The sequence below is a fragment of the Acomys russatus genome, chromosome 7, assembly GCF_903995435.1.
Source record: "Acomys russatus chromosome 7, mAcoRus1.1, whole genome shotgun sequence".
NCBI lineage: Eukaryota > Metazoa > Chordata > Mammalia > Rodentia > Muridae > Acomys > Acomys russatus.
In genome coordinates, this window is record NC_067143.1 from 51,534,488 (window position 1) to 51,556,920 (window position 22,433).

Consider the following 22,433-nt stretch of genomic DNA (forward strand, 5'->3'; position numbering starts at 1 on the left):
GGAGTAGATTGCCCACACTCAGAATGCCTGCTTCTATAGAAAGACATTGGCCTCACGGTCTCTTTTCATACTGTGTGGGGGAGGTCCAGAGTCATCCTGGTTTACAAATGGAAGCACTGAGCTCAGAGAGGCTCGGTGATGATGATGATGATGATGATGATGACGACGACGACGATGATGATGATGATGATGACGACGACGACGACGATGATGATGATAACAACAACAATAATAGCAATAACTGTTGTTGTTATTATTATTATTATTATTATTATTATTATTATTATTATTATTATTATTAATGATGGTCATGAATAAGCCAGCATGATAGAAATTGAGGCCAGGGTGGGGGAGGAACTGGGGTGTGTAGCTTGGGAAATTGTCTTGGAGATGTTGCTATGCTCTTGTGCACTGTCCTGGGGCTAAGGGGAACCCTTGCAGTTCCAGAGTCAAGAGGACAGAGCATAGTGGCAGGTTTCAGCTCATCAGATAGAAGACCTATGTGACTGTACGCAGAAGCCCTGGGGGCCTAAGCCCATGGGGCATTGGCAGGGCTGCAAGCTGCAGATGCTGGCTTTGCTCCAGGCCCCTTCCTTTATGACTTAGGACGGGACCACCCACTTTTCCTCTCCTGTCTTGCTTGGGGATAGTGTGTAGGTCTTCTGATGTTCCTCCCAGTTGCCTCTTCTGCAGAACTGGCTTTTCTTAGGCACTGGGCCCTAGGTTTACCTGGGGTTCACCTGTGCTCGGCTTCAGGCAGTGGTTTCCAGAGAGTTCTCTGTAGACCAGTGTTAAACACAAGCTTAACAGGAGCATCAGAGGCTGTGGGATGGTGAGAGAGAAGGAGGGAGGCAGATCTTCAGCACACACATTAGCAGTGGAGGGTACCTACTCCACGTCAGGCTCCCTGCTGGACCTGAGGACCCAGTGAGTTCCAAGGGCACTGTCCAGGTTTGATCATGTGCCTCAGTAGGAAGCCCTCTGTCTATGGCACTGCTTTCTCTCTCTGAACTGGTCCTGTCTTCTGTTTACTCTTCCATCCCATCTGGGGTAGGGACTTGATGCTAGTCCAGGGCCCAGGGCCCAGCTCATGGGGCATTTGCCATCAACTCTGGGTGCCTCCTACTAGCCTTCACAATTTATTGCTCTCAGGCCACAAAGCTGAACCATTCCTTCTGCCTATCTTGTCATGTCCCTTGGTCATCTTGTGGACAGCACTTCCTTGTCCTGTGGGGCCTGGCTCTAAGTCACCACCCCCTTCAATCCCACTGAGGAAGCACCCCTGGGAGGGACATTATGTGTACTCTCAGCTGAGTGTCAGGTGCTCAGTCAGTATAGGATATGGCGCAGAGGTGATCCCGTCATGGATGGTAAAGCATGTATGTAGTGGATGGACTGGTAACATCCCTGTTTAGAGATCCCTATAGCCTGGGGCTAAGATACTCACTATCTGTTTCTTGAGATACTCTGAGTAGTCAGTTATAGGGATCGCATGGGGGTGGTGGGAGTGGCATGTGTGTGTGTGTGTGTGTATGCGTGCATGCATGCATGTGTGCATATGAGTGCATGTGAGTGTGTGTGCACATGTGCATGCCTGTGTGCACATGAGAGTGTGTGTGGGTTTGTATGTGTGTGTGTGTGCACACCTGACAGAGATAATTCTTGGGGCAATGCTTTCAAGCTCCTCAGGTGCTCGGCTGAGAAGCCTCTTCTGTGTCGTGCCAGATGCTCTGCTCCCAAGGATAACCCTTGTGAGAGGCATCAAGACACTTGCCATTCCCTCCACCCTGTGTGAGTCACTCTGATCACTGTGACAACGTATTCACTTATCTGGGCGATGGCTTTAGAGGTTGCAGCCCACAGTCAGCCAGTGCTCTGGTACTGCAGTGAGGCAGAACGCCATGACAGGGAGCAGATGGAGCTGCTTCCGTCACAATGACCAGGAAACAGAGAGGGAGGGAGAGACTTGAGAGCCAAATATACCCTTCAAGGCACACTGATTTAGATTCTTCCTCCAACTAGGTCCCATTTTCTACAGGGCCCACCACCCATTAAGCTGTGAATTCATGGATGAGTTAGGACCCTGAGGGCCAGTCATTTCCCAAGGCAGACACTATTGCTTTGGAGACCAGCTTTCAATACACCAGCCTTTTAAGATCCAGTCCGTAACAGGGCCTGTCCAAATACTTCCATGTGTGACAGAATTTGCCTGTGTACACGTTGATATAGACTGCCCATCTGTCCTCACATGAGCCCTGAGAGCTACTGATCAGCACATGTCCTCCCAACCCCCCACCCCGATTCATAGACCTCCCAAACCACGTTCAAGAAGCTCTGAAGGCCTCCCTGTTCCTAAGCCTGCTGCAGAGTCTGTTTATTACAAAGCTGGTCTGACATGACTCAAGGCCACTTACCATAGTTAGCCTCTTGGTGAGATTAGTCATTTAATGATGGCAATTCTGAGAAAAGTCCTTGTGTGGTTTTGTCACTGTGTGGAGGACATAGTGTGCTTACACAAGCCAAAATCACCATGATGTCCCTAGGCAGTACAGGGCTACCTCATAGATACCGTTCTTTGACATGTTGTCTGTGACTGCAGCTGCGTTTTCCTGTAGAGGTGTCGGTGGCTCTGAGAGTAGGCACACGTCCTGCAGAGGGCTGAATGGGCTGCGTGCCCTATAGCCATCGGAATTCGGTTTGTGTGCACTTCGGGGCTCTGGTTGAGAAGGACAAGTTGGGAGACCCTGTTCATCATCTCCCCCCAGATGGTGTGGTCCTGGTGGATCCTGAATATCTCAAAGAAAGGCGAGGTAAGCTGTGCGTGTTCCCCCTATTCACAGCATGCCAAGCGCCTCCTCGACCTCTGCTCTCCAGTGACATCGGCACGCTGCCTCCTTGACACCCGAGTAGGACTTCAGCTAATCCCGTAGCTTTACCCTGTCCATCCCACTGGTTCTTTAAATGCACCGGTGCATTTGCTGTAGTGAGAACTCTGGTCTCCTCTGGCCCAGAGCAGCCCTGCTTCATGCCCACCTTGGGAGACTGTATGCCCCAAGCCCTGACCCCATCATCAATCATACAGCAAAGCATGGGGTAGGTGGATGGCAGCAGAGCTGACGAAAGGGTCTCATTTTATAGACATAAAAGTAAAGGGTCTGGGTACAAGGTGGAGGCTAGGCTGGGCTGAGGTCCCCTGCCTTTTAGACACAGCCTTCTGTTCGCTTCCCTAAACTGTCTCTATGCCCCTCTCTCCAGCCTGCCAGTCTAATCCAGGCACCACAGCCACCAGGCTGTCTAACCACCCTTTCTGCCTCTCTATGCTCCTCGGCTAGAGTGAGCTGGGGAGGGCAGAACTGGCCACTGGGAAGCCCCTTTTTAAGAGACCCCCATCAAGGCTGCCTTTGAAGGGCACCCTGTGTCAGAGAGCAGCGTACCCACTCCCATTTAAACCTGGGACAGGCTTGTAGCCTCCAGTAGGCAAACCCCAGGGCTGCAGCTGGAGCTCTGGTGGGGGGTTGTGTGCTACCCTCCCAGGCCCCTCCTCAGTGCCCCTGCTCCTCACAGTCTACGTGACGCTGACCTGCGCCTTCCGGTATGGCCGAGAAGACCTGGATGTCTTGGGTCTGACTTTTCGCAAAGACCTGTTCGTGGCCAACGTGCAGTCCTTCCCACCAGCCCCTGAGGACAAGAAGCCACTGACGCGGCTACAGGAGAGGCTCATCAAGAAGCTGGGCGAGCATGCCTACCCCTTCACTTTTGAGGTCAGCCCTCTTTCTTCCCCTGCATTCCAGGCGCATCACCTCTGGGGTGCTCTCAGGGCAAGCGAAAGGGGAACCTGTGAGGGTAACTGCTTTGGCTCACCAGGTTATGACCCAGGCAGTGTCATTTACATGATCTGTTAAGTGCCTTGTCTCTGGCTGCTGTGGACATGTCGCCTTCACCTCTAGCCTGCTCCTTTGGCCTTCCTACATTTAAATTACCAGAAAAAGGAAAACCCAGAGATGGTTGCAGTGAGGGAAAGAATCCTGCCTGGCCCTGAGTCTATCTATCTTCTCTCAGATAGGCTGCCCGCTCTCCCCCAGCTTATTCTCCCCCCCACCCCGCCCTCCTTTCCTCCTGCTCCCCTGCCCTCACCCCACCCTCTGCCATGCCTCCTTACTATCCCAAGATCCCATGCTTCTGGATTCACTTCACATCTTCATGTTTCTGAGACTCCATGAATCTGGGGTGGGGCTAAGATGAGCTCTTAGGTGAAGAACATTCAAATTCTTATCTTTCCTAGTTAGCCCTGACCCTCTGTAGGGTGTGGTGTAATATGGCTTGACCGGGACCAGGGGCTCCTAGTCTGATGGAAGAGATATGGCTTGCTTTCAGAGGATGTGGTCTGATGGAGGAGGGATGGTCTGTCCTCAGGAGACCCGGTCTGATGTGTATATAGGAGTGACAGAGGTGTGTAGGGAGGACAAGGCGGGGGCAAAAGGTTAATTCATGTTATTTGTCTCCTGACCAGATCCCTCCAAACCTCCCATGCTCGGTGACATTGCAGCCAGGGCCCGAGGACACAGGGAAGGTACGTCACTCCAAGAATACCATCTCTGGGTCCAGGCTCTCATGTCCCCAGAGTCCTGGTTTTTTTCTCTGTGGGGTAGCGGGCGTCTGGAACCTTCTTTCCTGTGGAAGCTGCCTGGGCCTCGGCCTGGCTGATATTCCTTGGACTACCAATGTCCTGAGACAAGGCTGCAGATGCAGGCTGGCCTTCGCCCCCACATTCAGTGATGTGTCACAGACTCTCCTGAGTCACTCCTGCTGGCTCTGGTATTTGACTGCACAGGATTAACAGCTTCTGAGTACCTACATGTGGCCTCACGCAGGCCCTCGCAGCCTTGTTTGGAGATGGGATCGCTGCTGTTTTAATGGGGTGGGGCGGTGTGTGTATGCCTGAAGTTTGGACAGGTATGACACCAGCAGCGTCCCAGACCCCAGACTTTAGAGCCCACTCTTGCATCTGCAAAGCACAGACAGTGACCATGTTCCCTCATGTTGTCAGAGAGCTAGGGAGATACTGTGACACCCAGCACAGGGTACACACAGCTGATGGCTGGGCTGTCTTGAGGACAGCCACCCACACTGGAGCAGGAGTCCCAAGGGGTTGGCTGGTGGGCTCACAGGAGCAGCTCCGGAGTCAGGGGCAGCAGCGGGCCAGAGACAAGGTTGGGTACCAGAGTTTTCAGATTCACATCAAAGAGTACTCAAGTGGCAAAAGCTTGTGTTTCCGACCCAGCATCCTGGTTTGTAAGATGGGAGGGTGGTTGGAGACCTTGCCTCCCCAAAACCACTGGAGTCAGCGTGTCCTCCTCCACAGGCCTGTGGTGTGGACTATGAAGTCAAAGCGTTCTGTGCCGAAAACTTGGAAGAGAAGATCCACAAAAGGTAGCATGCTGGCGGGAGCAGGAGGAAGGATGGCAGGGGAAGTCCAACAAGGAGCAATGAGGAGGGGATGCGCTTTGAGAAAGGTCTGGAAGGCTTTCAGGCCACCATGAGCTAGCTAGCTTCCTGAAGGAGAGAATGGCCTGAGGGGCCAGAGCCAGGCTTCTCTCATTCCGTCTTACCCCTCCAGACTGCAAACGTTTTTGGTATTAGAAACACCCCAACTTCAGTTAACTTTCAGCAGTGGATAGGATGTTTCCAGGCTGTCCACATTCCTGTTTGTCCAGGGAGAGGCCGTCAGCAGGGGAGGGGAGTGGAAAGAGGGAACCTGGAGGGCGCTCGCTGTGGCTTAGAGAGGGGACATTTCTCCTGCAGTGCTCAGCAGACAGAGAGGACAAAGTAGCTGACTTCTCATGGCTTCCCTTCCTGGGGTTCAGAACCTCCTGCTTCCTGCCGTTGCACTCAACTCTGCCGCCCATGCATCCTAAGTCGGGTTCCTAGACCAGGCACCTGAGGGGCGTCCTTAGGGATGAGTTTGCCACCTGGTGGTGACTAGGTGTATTACAAGCACTTCCATCTGTCAACTCCTGTATCAGGGAGCTAAGACTCTCTCCTCTCTTGAGTCTGTCCCAACTTTCCTCTTAAGAGCTGAGAGGCTGGTGACTCGGTTTTTCTCCCCCACAATCTCCCTTAGGAATTCTGTGCGGCTAGTCATCCGGAAGGTTCAGTATGCTCCAGAGAGACCTGGCCCCCAGCCCACGGCTGAGACCACCAGACAGTTCCTTATGTCAGACAAACCCCTGCACCTTGAGGCATCTCTGGATAAGGAGGTAAGAGGCTCAGACCCCACTGTGCCCAGCTCTGAACCCCATCAGACCCTGCTGTCTCCTGAGCTCCCTTGAGGGGTTTGGGAATCCTGTTGGGGTGGAAATGACTGGCAGAGGTAGGTGTATACCTCTCTGATAGGAACAGTGTACCCTTTGGAAGCATCCTGGCCATCCCACCCCACATCCTGATAATTGCCTGCTTCAGGCTGGGTGGAAAAGCCTAGTCTGTCACCAGGGAGATTGGGACAGGACCCAGGGACTCCTTGTTAATTCTCTCTCATCCATGAGCTAGAAGGCAAAAAACTCTTGAGAAGTCAGGGACTCTAAGCCAGCTGAATGGAGTGTGGGTGTGCCCCTCCTTCTTGGGGCAGCTAAAGGCAGGAGCCTGGGCAAGATGGTGGTGCCCTTCCCTAAGAATTCAGAGCAGGTCCTTCAGTGAGTGGGTTAGCCATTCCTCCCTTCCCTTGAGTCTTTCCAGAGCTTTCTATGTCTACAAACCCAGGTTATCAGAGCCTACAGGGGCTTGAGACATTGCTCCGTCCAAGCCCTCACACTGAATTAAGGAGAGACTGAGACACAGATAACCTGTCCTAGGCCATGCAATCTTCATCACCACCGTTGCTCTTACTGTTGTCTTAGTGAGTGGTCAGAACAGGACTGGAGCCGGGCACGCCAGCTTCCTTTCCTTCTGTATGTGTGTATGTGGGTGTGCAGGGGTGCGTATGTGTGTGTCTATGCATGTGTGTGGAGCTGGATGTCAACCTTAGGGGTGTCATTCTTAGGGACACCATCTACCTCCTTTGAGACAGAGTCGGTTATTGGCCTGGAGCTTAACACAACTAGGCTAGACTGGCTGGCCACTGGGCCTCAGGGGCCCTCCAGTCTCTGCCTCCCTAGTGGCAGGTGGCAAGGGCCACCATATCTAGCACTTAAAAAAAAGAAAAAGATTTATTTATTTATTTATTTATTTATTTATTAAATATGCAGTGTTTTGCCTGCATTTACACCAGAATAGGGCACCAGATCTCATTATAGATGGTTGTGAGCCACCATGTGGTTGCTGGGAATTGAACTCATGACCTTTGGAAGAGCAGTCAGTGCTCTTAACCTCTGAGCCATCTCTCTAGCCCATACCTAGCACTTTTACACGGGCTCTGGAGATAGAACTCAGGTCCTTGTGTTTGCAACACAAGTAGTTTACCGACAAAGCCATCCCCCAGTCCTAGAACGTCGTCTTGTGATACTGACATCCTTGAGAAGTCCCAGAACGGCACTGAAGGTCGAGGCATTTGGTGTTTTGTGTGACACTTCTATACCGGTGGAAAGTAGCTGATGAACTTAGGGCAGAGGTTAGAATATGCAGGTGTTGTTCCCACCCACGCTCTCCTTTTGCCTTACAGATCTACTACCACGGAGAACCTATCAGCGTCAATGTCCACGTCACCAACAACACCAACAAGACTGTGAAGAAGATCAAGATCTCAGGTAGCTGGGGACCCTTCCGAGGGTTGGCATAGCTGTAGGCATGGCCTTTCTTAAAAGCCCGAGACACCACCATCAGGAGCTTCCGAGGCTGGGGCCTGCTCTCGGCCAACTTTAATGCTGGCATCCTGGGCTGTGGGCTGATGCTCTGGCTCCCTCTGGGCCCTGGACCGGCTGTCCTGAGAGGAAAGACTTGGTCATAGAAGGGACTGGGGTTTGGTCTGGGGGGTATTTCTCTTTGGATGGTGGCCTCCAGTAAAGCCTGGCCATTGTCTTGGTCTAAGCATCCCCACCGTAGGGAGCTTGAGGTGCATCCTGGGAGCTGCCCCCTGACTCATATGCTCGCCTTTCCCCCTCTCTCTCTCCAGTGCGCCAGTATGCAGACATCTGTCTCTTCAACACAGCTCAGTACAAGTGCCCAGTGGCCATGGAGGAGGCTGAGTAAGTGTTTTTGAGGCCAACTTTGGATGGGTGGGGCTGGATGGAGAAATGGTAGCTCTGAGTCCCCGGCACAGGCATCTCCTCTCAACCTGCTGAGGGCTGGGCTTCCACCTTCTTCCACATTCACTGTAGATGGTGTGAAAGTCTCCTTCTTCTCCTCCTCCTCCTCCTCCTTCTTTTTTAATTTTTACATCTATTTGTGTGTGTGTGTGTGTGTGTGTATGAGACGCATGTGGAGGTCAGAGGACAACTTGTGGGAGTAGTCAGTTCTCTCCCACCATGTATGTGTTAGGCTAGAATTCAGGTGACATGTGCCTTTACACGCTGAGTGGCCTCACTGGCCCGTTTTGGTCTTTGAGTCTAGGTCTCACTCTGAAACTCACTGTGTAGGCCAGACTTGCCTAGAACTCACGGCAACCCTTCTAACTTCAGCTTTCCAAGTGCTGGCATTATAGGTGTGAGCAGCCGCAGCTGCCACTTTGACATGGTTTCACTTATCCTAGAGATGGCTATGTTACTAAGCCGAAGTATTCTCATACTCGTTGTTGATTAAAAAGAGAACCCACAGCCACGAGGCATAGATTCCTGTTGAGTGTTGGGGGTACAGTGAAATGACCTAGAGCCAGAATAGCCTTTAGCCCCAAGTGGAACGCCACATTCTGTCATGGCTTTGCACCAGCAGCCTGGAGAAAGGGTAGCTGTTCCAGTGGGTGTGGTTTCCTGTGGGGTTGGGCTTGGGATTGAGATGTGCCTGGCTCCGCTCAAAGAGGCAAATCTGGGTCTCACTCCATGACTGCCCCAGGGTTGGTTGCCTGCACCCGTCTCAGTTTTGAAAAGGGGAGAGCAGACAAACATGAACAGTGGAATTACCAGCACGTGACTGGTAGGTTTGCATTACAGCAAGTAAAGTTTCAATGTAGAACCTAGGCAGGGGCTTCCAGACGTTGGGTAGCTTTACTCATGGTCTGTATGTGGTGATGCTTTTAAAAGTAAATGTGGGCTGGGGAGATGGCTGAGCAGTTAAGAGCACTTGCTGTTCTTCCAAAGGACAAGGGTTCATTTTCCAGCACCCATGTGAGGCAGCTCACAACAGCTTGTAACTCCACTTCTAGGGGATATGATGAGCTCCTCTGGCTTTTGAGGGCACTTGCATGCATGTGGTGCACATACTCTCATGTGCACCTCACAGGCACATAAATAAACTCTTGACTATTAAATAAATAGTAAAAATAAATGCTCTGTGTAAAGGTACATCGTGGCCGTTCCTAGCCCAGGGGCAGTCCTGCTTGTGTGGTGTGCCCGTCCTCTTTCCGGTGGCAGTGGGCTTCCTGCCAGAGCTGGGCCTGGCCCAAGCGGCCCCTGCATCTGGGATATGGAGGCTGCTGACAAAGGAAGTTTTGGAACAGGGCCAGGCCAGACATCTTGGCTGGGTTAGGGCTGGCATCTTCATGCTGCGTCTCTGCTTCCCAGTGACACTGTGGCACCCAGCTCAACTTTCTGCAAGGTCTACACACTGACTCCCTTCCTGGCCAACAACCGAGAGAAGAGGGGACTTGCCCTGGATGGGAAACTCAAGCACGAAGACACAAATCTGGCTTCCAGCACTCTGTAAGGACCACCACCCAACCCCCGTGCTCTAAATCCCGGGCTTCCCCTCCCCATTCTTAATAGGGCCTGTCCCCCACAGTGTGGCTAGCCAGAGAGGCTGTCGCTTTAATCCCGCCTATCCAGTCAAAGACTACTGGGCCCCATCATTTGACTCTGGGGGAAACAACTGGAAAAGCTTCCTGCAAGAATTGGCAGCTCTCAGCCTAGAGTCCTGAACACAGATTGGGTGTGTCTCTGATGCCGTTGAGGCTGGAGGGGAGAGAATGGCATCTAGAAGGGTCTTGGAAGGAGTTAAATGGGGACTTGGAGAGGCTGGGGGAGAGGTGGTGAACTGGTTATGTAGATACAAGGGCCCTTTCACATGTGGCAACATAAGACCACCGTGTTCAGTGACCATCACGGAGCCTTCAGGGTTGCCCCACTCTAGAAGAGTCTAGACAGCTGTGAGGGATCTCCAGTCCCCTCCCATCTGATGACATCTGACTCTCTGTACAGGATTGGTCTCTGTGGTACCTGAGACCACAATTCCCAGCTCAGACTCTTGGTTCAAGCTAGACCATTATCACGTTATCACCCCTTGTAGGCTTCCCACTTACCTACTGACAAGCTCTTTGTCCCTTTTTGACTGGGCATCTTCATGCCCTGACTCATATACAACCTGCCCTCAGTGCCACCCTCCCCCCGCCCCAATGAGACATCACCTCCTGAACGGGTCCTTCCCATGCTACCCTGGCTCCCAGCCACCTTTGGCTTCTCGGCTCTCACTGTGGGCCTTTTCTACTTATGGGTTACCCGGGCCACAAGTTCCGGCACACTGGCACAGCTCCCTTTCCCACCTCTGTTGGACCTGGTGGTTCAGGAGAGGCATGGACAGTGGCGCCTCACGTCACAGTGCACTGCCTACCACATCCCACACACCAGGGAACCCCAAGGACCAGCTTCCCTGTCTCCCTACAGGTTGAGGGAAGGTGCCAACCGTGAGATCCTGGGGATCATTGTTTCTTACAAAGTGAAAGTGAAGCTGGTGGTGTCTCGGGGCGGGTAAGTCCAGCTGCCCCAGCGCCGCCAACTCCCCCCCCCCCAACCCCGTGCCCCATCCTGCCTCTTCTGGCCTTTCAGATGCATCTTCCTGAGGAGGAAGAGGAGGCAGGGTTTGAGAACTCGTTCTTTTCTTCCTCCCTATGGTTTCCCCCTCCTCCTCCACTGGCTGAGGCTCTTCCTCCCCTCCGATCTCTCTACTTTTCTCCTCCTCTTTAGCCTAGGCCCTGGGTCTGGATCTGAGGGTTGGGCACAGGCTATTGTGAGTTGGGGTGTCCTCAGACTGTGTGCTGTGTGTGACTCAGGCCTACATGGCTACATGGGATTACACACACACACACACACACACACACACACACACACACACACACACACACACACACACACACACACACACACACCTCTCTTAGAGACTGAGAAACCCAGAGCTGCACTGGGAGGTTGCTAACTTGGCTGACTTTCCCCTTCTGTGGATGAGGAGAATGAGGCGTAAACAGTTTTCCCGAAGAATTGAATAGCATTTGTTAGGGCAGTGTCTCCAAGGCAAGGACGCTGCACAACCTTGTCCACGTAGCTGGGAGGGAGAAGCAGGACAGCAGGCATCCAAGGCCACTCTTGGCCGCATAGCGAGTTTGAGGTTAGCCTGGACTGTATCACACCTGACTCAATAGAACAAAGAATATTGTCTCTGCGGCTGGCAGTGTTAACACCGACTTTGTATTACACAGTGTTTCTAAGCCCAGCGGCCAATCCTGTGTTCTGTGACCTTGCAGGACCCACAGTCTTTCTACATCCTAGTGACCCCCAAAGTCTTCCTTCTGCCATTAGATAGCCTGGGAATGGGGAATTAGTTCCTACGGATGAAGGTCCTGGGATGCAGGGGTCTGCAAGCCAGCCTGCCCCTCAGTGCCCTAGATGAGACATCCAGCTGCACAGGGGTGGGGGTGGGGGGGTCTTCTGTGGCAGGGTGGCAGTGCAGTGAGTGAATGCCGTTTCTCTTTTCTCCCTCTCTGCACTCTGTCCTGCCGCTTCTTCTGCTCCTCTGGCCCACTCAGCCTGTTGGGAGACCTTGCATCCAGGTAAAGCCCTTCCTTTGTCTGCTTTGTCCATCTTCCTGGAGGTCCCTGGGGGTCACGGGCTCAGCTGATCGGAACCACAGGGGCCTGGGAGGGAAGAATCTAGGGGTCACCTCAGACTGCAGGCTGGGGATATGCTGCAGCCCGAACTGTACCTGGATGGAGTGGGGGGCGGGGGGAGATGTGGCTCCTAGCGGAATGCCCCGACCAGCTTTCCTCTCCACTCAAGTGACAGGACCCTTTGTAGACAACAGTGATCTGGGCAGTGGCCTCTAGGAGGGCCACTTGAATTACTGACCCAAATCCTAGGATGCTTCAGAGATATGCTGCATTCTTAGTGGCTTTCAAACTTCTACTCCACTGAGATCTCATGGCTAACTGCAGTCAGTTGCCCGTGCAGCAAGATGACAGCTCAGGGGTGTGTGTGCCCATGATTAGTGGGACCTCCTGTTGTCACACGATGGTGCTGTGACTCATCCCACGGAATCTGAGTGCTTCAAGAGCTAATTCTATCTTGTTCGGTGCCATCCAGCAAAGAGTTTATGAGGCCAGACTTGAGGCCAGGTTTGTATAGCATACTGGAACCGCAGAAGGGGAGACAGCAGTGGCCTAACTACCCCCAGCCTGGCAGAAGCAAGAACCAAGTCCTTCCAGTCACATCCAGTATGGCTTCAGTGAAGGCTGCCTGGATCTGGCTTCTACCAGCTCAGCACACTCCAGTCCCTTCCTCCCTCCCAGCTGGCCCTGAGCGACAGGGTCAGGATAAATGTGGTTGTATGTCCTGGAGGCATTCATAATTTTAGGGAGGCGCTCCTCGGACGATGCCTCCTTTCCACAGAGAGGAGCCTGCGGGGATACTTTCAATCAGCCTCCCAATTCTGTTTATCATCCGGTGGCTAAGGGGATGAATGGTGGAGCCAGAGCCCTTCTTAACTCACCACCTAGTAGCTGTGCAGCCTGAGGCAAGAGACTTATTCTACGGTCACCTCAGCTTCCTGGTCCCTGTCTAGGCCATCATAGTAGTAAGGTTGTTGTGAGGATTGTCAGAGTTGCTCTAATGAGGGCCTTGGAACAGTCCTGGGTACACCCTGTACCGTGTAAGCATCTGCTCTTATCCTCAACTTGTCTGTCAGCGATAAGATCAGGGGAAGAGCCTGGTCACTAACAATGGCTGATGGCCAGCTCTCCCTCTCACACGCACACACATGAGGTGCTAAAATCTGCACATGGTGTGGACAGGTCTGAACCCCAGTCCCTGAACACCATAGGAGGCAGGGACCTAGAGTCACCTGAACACCTTTGTAGGAGTGTTGGGAGATGGGGTGGGTAGGGTTGGGGGAAATTGGGAAGGGCAGTGTCAGGAGGCCATGGTGATTTGAAGTGTGGAGGGCCCAGGATTCCTTGGTTACCTACTGACCATGGTGTGAGTCCCCAGTTAGCATGGTCCCCAGCCCATGGCAATCAGACAATCCTTAAAACAAGGGGGATTTCTGTTTCTTTTGGGGTGTGGGGAGGGGAGGTTGGGGGTAGGGGTGAGGGTGCAGGAGTGGGTGGGTAGGACTTCTATCTCTTTGTAAAGACAGGAGAATAGGCAAAGGTCAGAACTGGGGTGCAGTTGCTTCTTCGTGACCTCCCCAGACCTCAGACTGACAGGGCATCAGATCTCAAAGGCTGAGGCTCCCTCCGGGCTCACTGAGTTGGGTATGTGTTTCAGTGACGTGGCTGTGGAACTGCCTTTTACCTTAATGCACCCCAAGCCTAAAGAGGAGCCCCCACACCGGGAAGGTGAGTGGGACCCGTGGGTCACTAGGGTGGGGTTTACCTGTTATCCTAACACCCCACTTCTTTCTGGGTTAGCCTCCGGCCCAGTATCACCTTTCCCAAGCTCGCAGTCTTGCTGGGCCCACAACATAACTAGTATTTGCTTTTGACCCAACTGGGAGACAGAGAAACCTGACACCTGTTTTCTGTGGGAGAGGGAGGCTGGGAGTGGAGGACAGGCCATATTGGGGGATTCTGAATTTTTCATTTAAAACTATGTTTATTTAGTCAGGTGTGGTGGTGGCAGCACATGCCTTTAACCCCAGAACTCAGGAGACAGAGGCAAGGGGATCTCTGTGAGTTCGAGGCCAGCCTGGTCTACAATGAAAGTTCCAGGACAGCCAGGGATGTTACACTGAGAAACTCTGTCTCAAAAAACCAAAAGAAAAAAATTTTTTTTAAAATTTCATTTTATGAGTATGGGTGTTTTGCCAGTATATATACCTGTGTACTACATGCATACAGTGCCCTCAATAGGCCAGAAGAGGGCATTAGATCACTGAGACTGGAGTTACAGATAGTTGTTAGGTGCCCTGTGGGTGCTAAGAATTGAGCCCACAACCAGAAGACCCGGTACTCTTAAGTGTGGAGCCATTTTTCAGTCTCCATATTGGCTGAATTTCGAAAGTGGTAACAGATTGGCCATATTCCAGTGAAAGGAACTATATTCCACTGTTACACTCGGTGTCACAAATGCAGTCTGCGCCTATAAGCAGACTATGAAACGACACAGATAGCACTCCAAATTCAGAGAAAAAAACCAGCCAGGCATGACAGCACGTGCTGTGTCCACCACAATCACAGCAGAAAGAGGTGTATGAGGCAGGAGGATCACAAGTTTGTGGCCAGCCAGGGCTGCAAAAATGATCTTCTTAGAGTGAACGGAACCCAGGCAAGCAAGAAATGAGTGTGTCTCACGTTGGAGACCTGTCTCCTGCAGGGTCTTCAGTGGGCAAGGGTGCCTCCATCCCTGCATCTGCTGCTGTTGGCATGGGAGGCTTCCCACACACATTCCTTCGTTGTCCTAACCCATTTTATCTGGACAGTCCCAGGATGGTGGTGGTGGGGTCCTTGTCCCATTCCTCACCTCTCATCCTGCACCCCTACTAACCCCCGGGTGCCTCACAAGCCTTGTGTATGTTCAGTTCCAGAAAGCGAGACTCCAGTAGACACCAATCTCATAGAGCTTGACACCAAGTAAGCTGAACCTGCCTGTCTGTGATGTCTGGGGGTGGGGCTGGAGGTGGGACTGGAGAGGTGGAGGGGGTCATTTGCATAAATGCTTATTAACCTCCGAGGAGCAGCTGGTCTAACCTGTCTGCTGAGAGCCACCTCTGCTCGCCTCTTCAGCAACCTGCTTGCCTGCATGTGACTTGAAGGACCCTCCGTTGCCTCTTCCTCTTCCTCCCGCATTGGTGGGGTCTGTCTTCCTTGCACGTTCGTCAGTCAGTCCGTCCATCCGCAGCACCCACTCAGCTGGCTGGCACGGGGCTGGTTCAGCCCCTGGGCTTCCCTCTCTCACCTGACCTATGCCAGTTGGAGGCTGCCTGTAGGGTGGAGAAGGTGTCTGGGCGCTGTCACTTCTGTGGCCCTGAGGACCAAATGATTCGGATTCCCTTGCGGCGGTGGAAGGCCACGGGGCACCAAACAATGGCCAGAGGAAGAGGACCTGGTTCCATGGCTTGAATCGCCTCTGGGACCTGGCTGCTTTCTCCTTCCAGCTCCCTAAACCTTGACTCTTTGGAGTGCTCTGGGAAGCGGGAGTTTCAAGTTGCCCTAAGAGGAAGCCCATTCAGCTGGCTGAACTCTATGGGGGTGGGGGTAGGGGGGGGGGGTGGGGAGATGGGGTGGGGTAGCAAGGGATTGCATGTGCCTCTGCCTGTGCCCAAGTGACTTGGTGGAAAGAAACAGTCCTTAGTCCTGCAACCCTAACCAGGCATCTTCCCCCTCCCCCACCCCCCACCTGTCCCCATATAGATTTTCCCACCTCCTGCTCAAAAATCCCCCTCCTAACTAGGGTCTCTGCGGATAGCATGTGAGCTAGTACTTCTGGGAGGAATGGCCTGTTGTAGGCTTTCTCTTCCTCAGAGCTCAGGACCAACTTCCTGGTTGAAACAGGCATACTTCCTAAAGCAGTCTTGTTAGTTTGACTTTGAGGGGTGAAATGAGGTTTAAGGGGGCTATTCTTTGGGGGTTCCCTTGCAGAACTCTATTGCTGCCCCCACTTACCTTCTCCATCCCCTCAGGAGCTGGGTCACTTTTCTAGCCCTTATACGCTGAGAGGTAAGCTTCTTGTAGTTTATGCATGACAATCCCCATAGCCACCAGTTGGGTGTGTAAATGGTGGCTGGACAGCCTGGCAAGCCTTTCTGCCTGAAGTCATCCCAGAGACCCTAGAGAGTGGTGCTGTCTGAGTCCCTCTCCGCACACCTGGCCAGGCCTCTGAGTCTCCCCATGGTTTACCCCTGCAAACACAAGGCATTTTCCTTGTCTCTCTCACTAGTGATGACGACATTGTATTTGAGGACTTTGCCCGCCAGAGGCTGAAAGGCATTAAGGATGACAAAGACGAAGAGGATGATGGCACCAGCTCTCCACACCTCAACAACAGATAGACTGGGGCCAGCCTTCACCCTGGCAGCTCCAGGTTCACGTTTGCACTCAGATGCTTTCTCGTCTCCTTCCCGTTCTGGTCCCCCCCCCCCCCTTTTGATCTTCCAGTTTCTACCATGAGGCCCCAGTGGTCTTCCAAGTCTCAGTGATGAGCCTCTGGCCTCAGAACTGGCCTCACATCACCATGCCAGCAGGACCACAGCACACACCCTCTCAGCCATCTCTCTGCGATCACTTGTCCACCCCCTTTTCACGCTCATTCCCAGAAAGGCCATCCTACCTGGCTTTGGGATTTGGCTTGAGATGGGGAGCAGAAAGGGGAGAGTGGGGCCGGAAGGCCACGGTGATGGTGGGTATGAAGATGTGGAGAGGTTGGGCAAGATTACTCAAGACACACAAGAAGATGTCTGCAGTCCCAGGAGGTGACAGTTTTGGCAGCTAAAAGATAACTGTATTGAAGGCGGGAGAGGGCAGGACTGTGAATAGATTCTCCATGATGTGTGTGTGTGTGTGGTCCAGGCCCACCAGAGACTCCTTCTCCTCCTCCACCCTCATCCTTGGTCCATGTCCCTGTGTCTCATGGGAGAGGCACATAGACCCCAGGAGTGAAGAGCAGTGGACTAACTTTCTAACCAGCAGACACCTAGATTGAGGCAGGCTACAGATCCTGTGCATTGTCCGTATGGATAGCATGAGACATCTCAGCTTTGTTGCATTTTGTGTGTGCGGGCACAGAGAGGGGAAGAGGGCTGTTAACAAACACCAGCCCCTAGCAGCAAGCCAAAGCTACTGAGATTTTCTGAGCAGGGGTTTAAGAGCTGGGGCAGGGCAGGGAGGTGAGCATGCATCCTTCTCTTCCTTAGTGGATGTAAGTAAGGAATTCAGGAAGTAAGGATGGAGGGCCACAGGCCGCTGTAGCCACCAGTGTCTTTCAGCTTCCTCTAGTAGTTCTCCAGGGACTTGGCCCTATAAGCTAGGAGAGAGAGAGAGAGAAAGGTGCCTGAGGCTACCATTTGTGCTTTTAAGGGGTCCCGTTCCCAGAAGGTGGCATCTATAGAGATGCACTCCCCAGTAGGAAGGCAGCAAGCTTCTCTCCTGGAGGAGTTGATCCCATTAGAACCCAGAGTCATGGGTACCCCGTATCCATCAGCTGGTATTAGTGTGACTTTACGGGGGTGTCTCTCAGGGTAACAGGGCAGACAGGTGGTAAAACAGAAAGTGCTCAAGGACATCCTTGTTTTGTCTTTGATGCCAGCTTGTTGTGTGACTGAGGGCCAGTTCCTTCCCCTCTTTGGGCCTCAGTTTCTTGTTGGAAAACCAAGAGGTAGACCAGATGATCCTAAGAGTTTCCAGTTCTGGTTTCTGTAAATGTGTGACTCTCAGAACTTGTGGTCTGTCTGGTGGAGCTGGGGCTGCCAACTGTTCCATTTGCCTTCAGAGGAGGTTTGTGGTACCTCAGAGGACTCAGGGCTGGGCAGAGCACCCAATGCACCTTCCTGCCCAGGAGGGGCTGTCATTGGACCTAGTCAGCTTGTCTGGTCTCAAGTTGTGGCCACAGCCTTTGTGACCTCTGTCCCAGAGCCTGTGTTTGCTGAGATTTGCAAAAGGAGTGTGTGGACAACCGTGGGTTTATCAAATATATTGGTTAGCAGGGCAAGAAGCTCTCATCTCCACTTCTGTGCCTGGTTTCTTAGTTCCATCCTTGCCTGAGAAGGGAGACCACAACTTTGGTTTGTTTTTGGAACAGAGTATCATGTAGCCCAGGCTAGCCATGAATTCACTATGTAGCTGAGACTTACTTTGAATTCCTGATCCTCTTGGCTCAGGTGCTGGGATTACACAAGCATGTCCCAGTACTCCTGGCTTCACACTTATTATACAGATTGGACCCCATGGTGCCTTGTGGATGTAATTATTTCTCATGGTGAAGTGGTTCAGGCCCACTGGCCCTGCATCTTTTAAATCTCAAAAAGTCAACTCGAGGCACCTCTTCCCATGTTTGAACGGCCAGCTTGGGGCAGTCACATTCTAATGACCGGCCTTGGGATCCTAACTGCTGGCTCTCCTGGCATCCAGCCCCAGCCATATGTCTCTTTTGCACCTATAGAATTGATTAAAATCTTGAACAGTGTAAGGCAAGCATGTGCCTTCCCCTGGCTTCCACTAAAACCTTTGGAGCGGACACAAGGCCCTTGAGCATTTGGGTTAACCCCTCCTCTCCCACATCCTTAACTTGTACAAGCAACGGGTCTCTCTCGGTCAGATTTTTTGAGCTTTCTGCACTTCAGCTCCCCACTCACCCTTTGGGTTTATCCCACAGAAGGACTGAAATTTCTCCACCTGCAGGGAAGCATCAGAACCTCTGTGTGTTTTGAGCCAGGCTTGCCTAAAAGCAGTGATCAAGTTGGATTCCAGCCCAAGCGTCCTTTGCTGACAGCTTTGTTCTTTTATGCTGAGACACAGAGATGGCTCTCTCCCTAGAGTCCCTGCTTAGAGAAAGCTTCTGGCCAGGGGAAAGATAGAGGACCATGCTGGCCACAGCTAGTCCACATAGTGCCTCAATGTGGGTTTGAATACAGTGTCCCTTCCAGGTGGATTCGAACCCACCCAGGAAATAACACTCCAGGAGGCTAGAGTTTGGTGTCATTTGCCCCTACTCCACAGTAGTGTGCTGCCATACTGTGTGAGATACACAGGTTGATGTCTTCCTTTGGTCTTTTCTTCAACAGGAGACCTAGATCCCTTGTCTAGGCCTCTGGTATGCTCCAGACACCATGCCTCACCCCAATCCCATGTTAAGACCCAGTGTTTCTTTCTGTCCTGGAATATTCCTGGTCAGGCAGCACTGGGAGTGGGAACTGGAGCCAGGAGAGAGCTCTGTGAAGTTCCAGACGCCATGCAGTGGTATTGGCTTTTCCTGCACCGATGGACTGGGACTTGTGCCACCAAACAGCCCACACTGGGACTTTCCAGTAGACCAAAGGGTACATATTGATGCCAATCTGCGCAGGAAGAGCATGCTTTGGCTTATCAGTCCAGGGCGACTGGACTTGCACAGTGCCCCAGCCAAGAGAGGAATTTACTTCCCAGAAAGATAAAGAATGGCTTGCCTGGCTGGACCCCACCATCACTTCAGCTTTAAAGCAAGGCCGGCTCCCCTTGAAGAGTAGCTGACAACTTGATTCCCACCTGGTGCAGTGAAAGGGCCCATGTCCTGAAAGTCCCCAGGGGCACTTCTTAATCCCTACTAACTAGAACAATAGCCGTTGTTTGCTTTATTTGTGGAGTTGCTGAGTTTGAGGTGAGATGAGAGCCAGGAGCCAGCACTCTAAAGGCTGCACCCTTGCTGCCAAGTGTGGCCCTGTCCCTGCAGGCCCAAGGCCCGAGGTCACACAGGAAGCTTGCTATGGAATGAGCCTTCTGTTTGCCAGTCTCTGTCTTTTGTCTTGAATTGAGATCAGCCACAAGGACAATCAGCCATTGTGGCTTTGGTAACCACACTGGGGTGGGGAGGACTGTAGGTGCTATTGTCCAAGGGTGGGTCCCAGCAACCAGCACACAGAAGGCATGGATGTTGCCAGTTATAGGGGGTGGGGAGGAGCATCTTGGGCCTGAACTCACTCACCTCCCAGAGCCCCACAGAAGTCAAGAAACCTGGGCTCTGAGCATAGGTCAGGGAGCTGAACCCACTATTGTGCCACCCAAGACAAGAGGAAACAGATATTGCCTCTTCTAAGTAAAAGCTCTCATCCTGGATAGACAGAACCATAGCAGCTCCTCATAGGGAGACTTCTGGGAGTGTCCAGTTCTCTTGCTCTGAGAGCTGAGCCCCAGCTGATCCACTCATGGATGCTACATCCCAGGGGCAGCTCTCTCCCACCAATGGCGCGCGCATGTGTGTGTGTGTGTGTGTGTGTGTGTGTGTGTGTGTGTGTGTGTGTGTCCCCTTCCCATCAGAGAGGGGCTAGGCTCCAACCTTGAGCTCCCAGGACACAGTCTTGTGTCTGTTCTGATATTTACTCTTTTTAAACATTAGGACCAAATTAGACTTCTGATTTTTTTTTTTTTAATCCACACGGCCTGTCTTGGGCTTGGTCCAGGCAGCTCCATAACTTCTGCCCTGCCTTCTGGCCCAAAGCAGCCTACTGGTGGGGGCAGATCCACACTTCCGCCGCCCCCATGCACACTAGCTTCAAAGGGAGACCCGTGGAAGGGGAAGCCCCTCCCTCAACATCACCAACTTGTCACCCCCTACAAGGGAGGTCAAAGTCAAAGCACAGGTCCCTGGGACCCACTGTCACATGCAGGCCAGGCCCACCCATTGGTGTTCCACACAGCCTCTGCCGGGGCTGCTGCCAGGGGAAACTGGGGAAGGGGAGGGAGGCAGAGTCTCCAGTCCTCCCCTCAGGCCCACTTCTTCCAGAATAACTGCTTTTAACTCTCTTATCTATTGAGGTTTCACTTTTAAAACTCTGCTCTGAAGAAAACCTTCAAACCACCATTCTGAGGTTTGGTCTTAGACCAGCAAGCACAGGTTCTCTTCTTGTTTTTGTGTATTGGGGTCACTCCAGCATAGTTTGTGTTGGAACTCAGGTCACCAGGTCCAAGCATACACTTGCTTTCTAGTTAACCCACTCTTGACACTTGGCAGTGAGTGTGATGCGGGCTGCGCCTGGTGCTTGGGGAAGGTAGGGTTTGTCTCTGACATTGTCGAGTGCTGTGTGGGGACCATGGAGGAAGAAGCCAGGCCCAACGTCCACTCAGGACTGATTGTCAGGCAAGGCCCAATGGGAGGAGAAACTAGGGCTGGCCTCTTTATACACAGCCAAGGGGCAGGAATCCAGGTTCATGTAAGAGATGTACTAGAAAGGCTTTTCCAAGGAAGGATTCCTCAGAGGCATCTGAAGCAAGGCTTCCTTGAGTGACTCTCCTAGGATTCCACTTCCACACCTATGGGATGTCCATGTACACAGCAGGACGCCTTTGAACCCAATAGAGAGGCTGACTCTCCTGCCATCCTCCCTCATGGCCTGCAGTGTCCTGAGGATTCACTTGCAGCTCATTGGTGAGATTGGGCTAGCCTTTGGCAAAAAGTCCTGCCTGGGTCCACCTCCTGGGCCATTCTAGCTGAGGATTTGGAGCTCAGGCCAATGCCAATGGCCTGGGAGAAAGAATGCCAACTGGTGGTTTTATTCAGTCCAAAGTGTGGCCTAGGAGACCCCAGTGACCTCAGGTTCCCCATGTGGAAAGGACTAGCGCCAGGCTCCGCCCACCTCATCGGGACTACTGAAAGGGATATAAGAAGGGTGGTGGGTAGAGAGAGGTCGTGTGAGGTGGCAGCCTACCTAAAGGGATAGGGTCTTGGCCTGGATTGCCCACCTACGGAGTCCACAACAAAATGACAGTGCAGGATATACTGTTTTCCCTGGGCGTCTCTGCTCAGTGTTTGGTCCACAGCCACCCCTTCTGATGAGTGGGAGCTGATGTGTGTGGTGGGGAGGGGGTGGCTGGGGTGGCCTCAGGCCTGTGACCCTCTGTGAAGTGATGATTTGTGGCACGTTCTCTCCTGGGCTACATCCAGGTCACCCTGTTGTACCTGTGGCCGCCCTTGTCCTGTGAAGTCATTATAGTGTATTCAACTCCAGCAGGACACATGAGCAAAAAGAACCTTGAACGAGAGGCCATTAAAGGCCTTTTGTGATGGAGGACACTGGCTGTGTTTTCATTTCTCGTCTCACAAGCCCCGACAGGATGGAGACCGAGAAGTGCCCTTTTGCCCTGCACTGCTCTGGGTTTTGTGCCTCTTCTGTGCCCTCCCTCCCTCCTGAAGATTCCTGAGGGACTTTTCTGTTCCTGTCTTTCCGGTGTCTAGCCTCGTGGTCTTGAGGAGGGGGGAGCTGCCAAGCCTTTGATCCCTCTCAGAACTGGCTGGATTCCATGAGCTCTGCTTTGCTCCTACGTTGAAGCCCCATCTGTTACTGTCCCCTCAGCTGGAGTCCTCATCCCGGCCCTGGTTCTGGCTGTGCTGACATGACATAGCCTGTACTGCCAGGTCTTTTTGAAGTCACCTCAGTCCCCCAAGCTTTACCTATTCCTGAGC

The 22,433-nt window shown here is 52.6% G+C and overlaps 2 protein-coding genes across 12 annotated transcripts in view; one reads left to right on the top strand and one right to left on the bottom strand.

The window, feature by feature from the left end:
• Arrb1 (arrestin beta 1) overlaps window positions 1-16,421 on the top strand; it is a 68,408-nt gene extending 51,987 nt beyond the window's left edge. For 3 of the 9 annotated variants that reach the window (XM_051149020.1, XM_051149021.1, XM_051149016.1), the window contains exons 4-16: window positions 2,766-2,810; window positions 3,535-3,761; window positions 4,511-4,570; window positions 5,363-5,430; window positions 6,122-6,257; window positions 7,655-7,739; window positions 8,105-8,177; window positions 9,648-9,785; window positions 10,743-10,826; window positions 11,879-11,902; window positions 13,614-13,684; window positions 14,866-14,917; window positions 16,224-16,421. In XM_051149020.1, the coding sequence (XP_051004977.1) occupies window positions 2,766-2,810; window positions 3,535-3,761; window positions 4,511-4,570; window positions 5,363-5,430; window positions 6,122-6,257; window positions 7,655-7,739; window positions 8,105-8,177; window positions 9,648-9,785; window positions 10,743-10,826; window positions 11,879-11,902; window positions 13,614-13,684; window positions 14,866-14,917; window positions 16,224-16,335 (1,175 nt within the window). In that variant the 3' untranslated portion in view covers window positions 16,336-16,421. Of the gene's footprint in view, window positions 1-2,765; window positions 2,811-3,534; window positions 3,762-4,510; window positions 4,571-5,362; window positions 5,431-6,121; window positions 6,258-7,654; window positions 7,740-8,104; window positions 8,178-9,647; window positions 9,786-10,742; window positions 10,827-11,878; window positions 11,903-13,613; window positions 13,685-14,865; window positions 14,918-15,070; window positions 15,390-16,223 lie in introns of those variants that run through there. The other 6 variants (XM_051149024.1, XM_051149019.1, XM_051149025.1 and 3 more) reach the window with 5 other exon arrangements.
• The window catches only part of Serpinh1 (serpin family H member 1), a 671,742-nt gene that overhangs the window by 224,088 nt on the left and 425,221 nt on the right, over window positions 1-22,433 (bottom strand). The window lies entirely within an intron of this gene.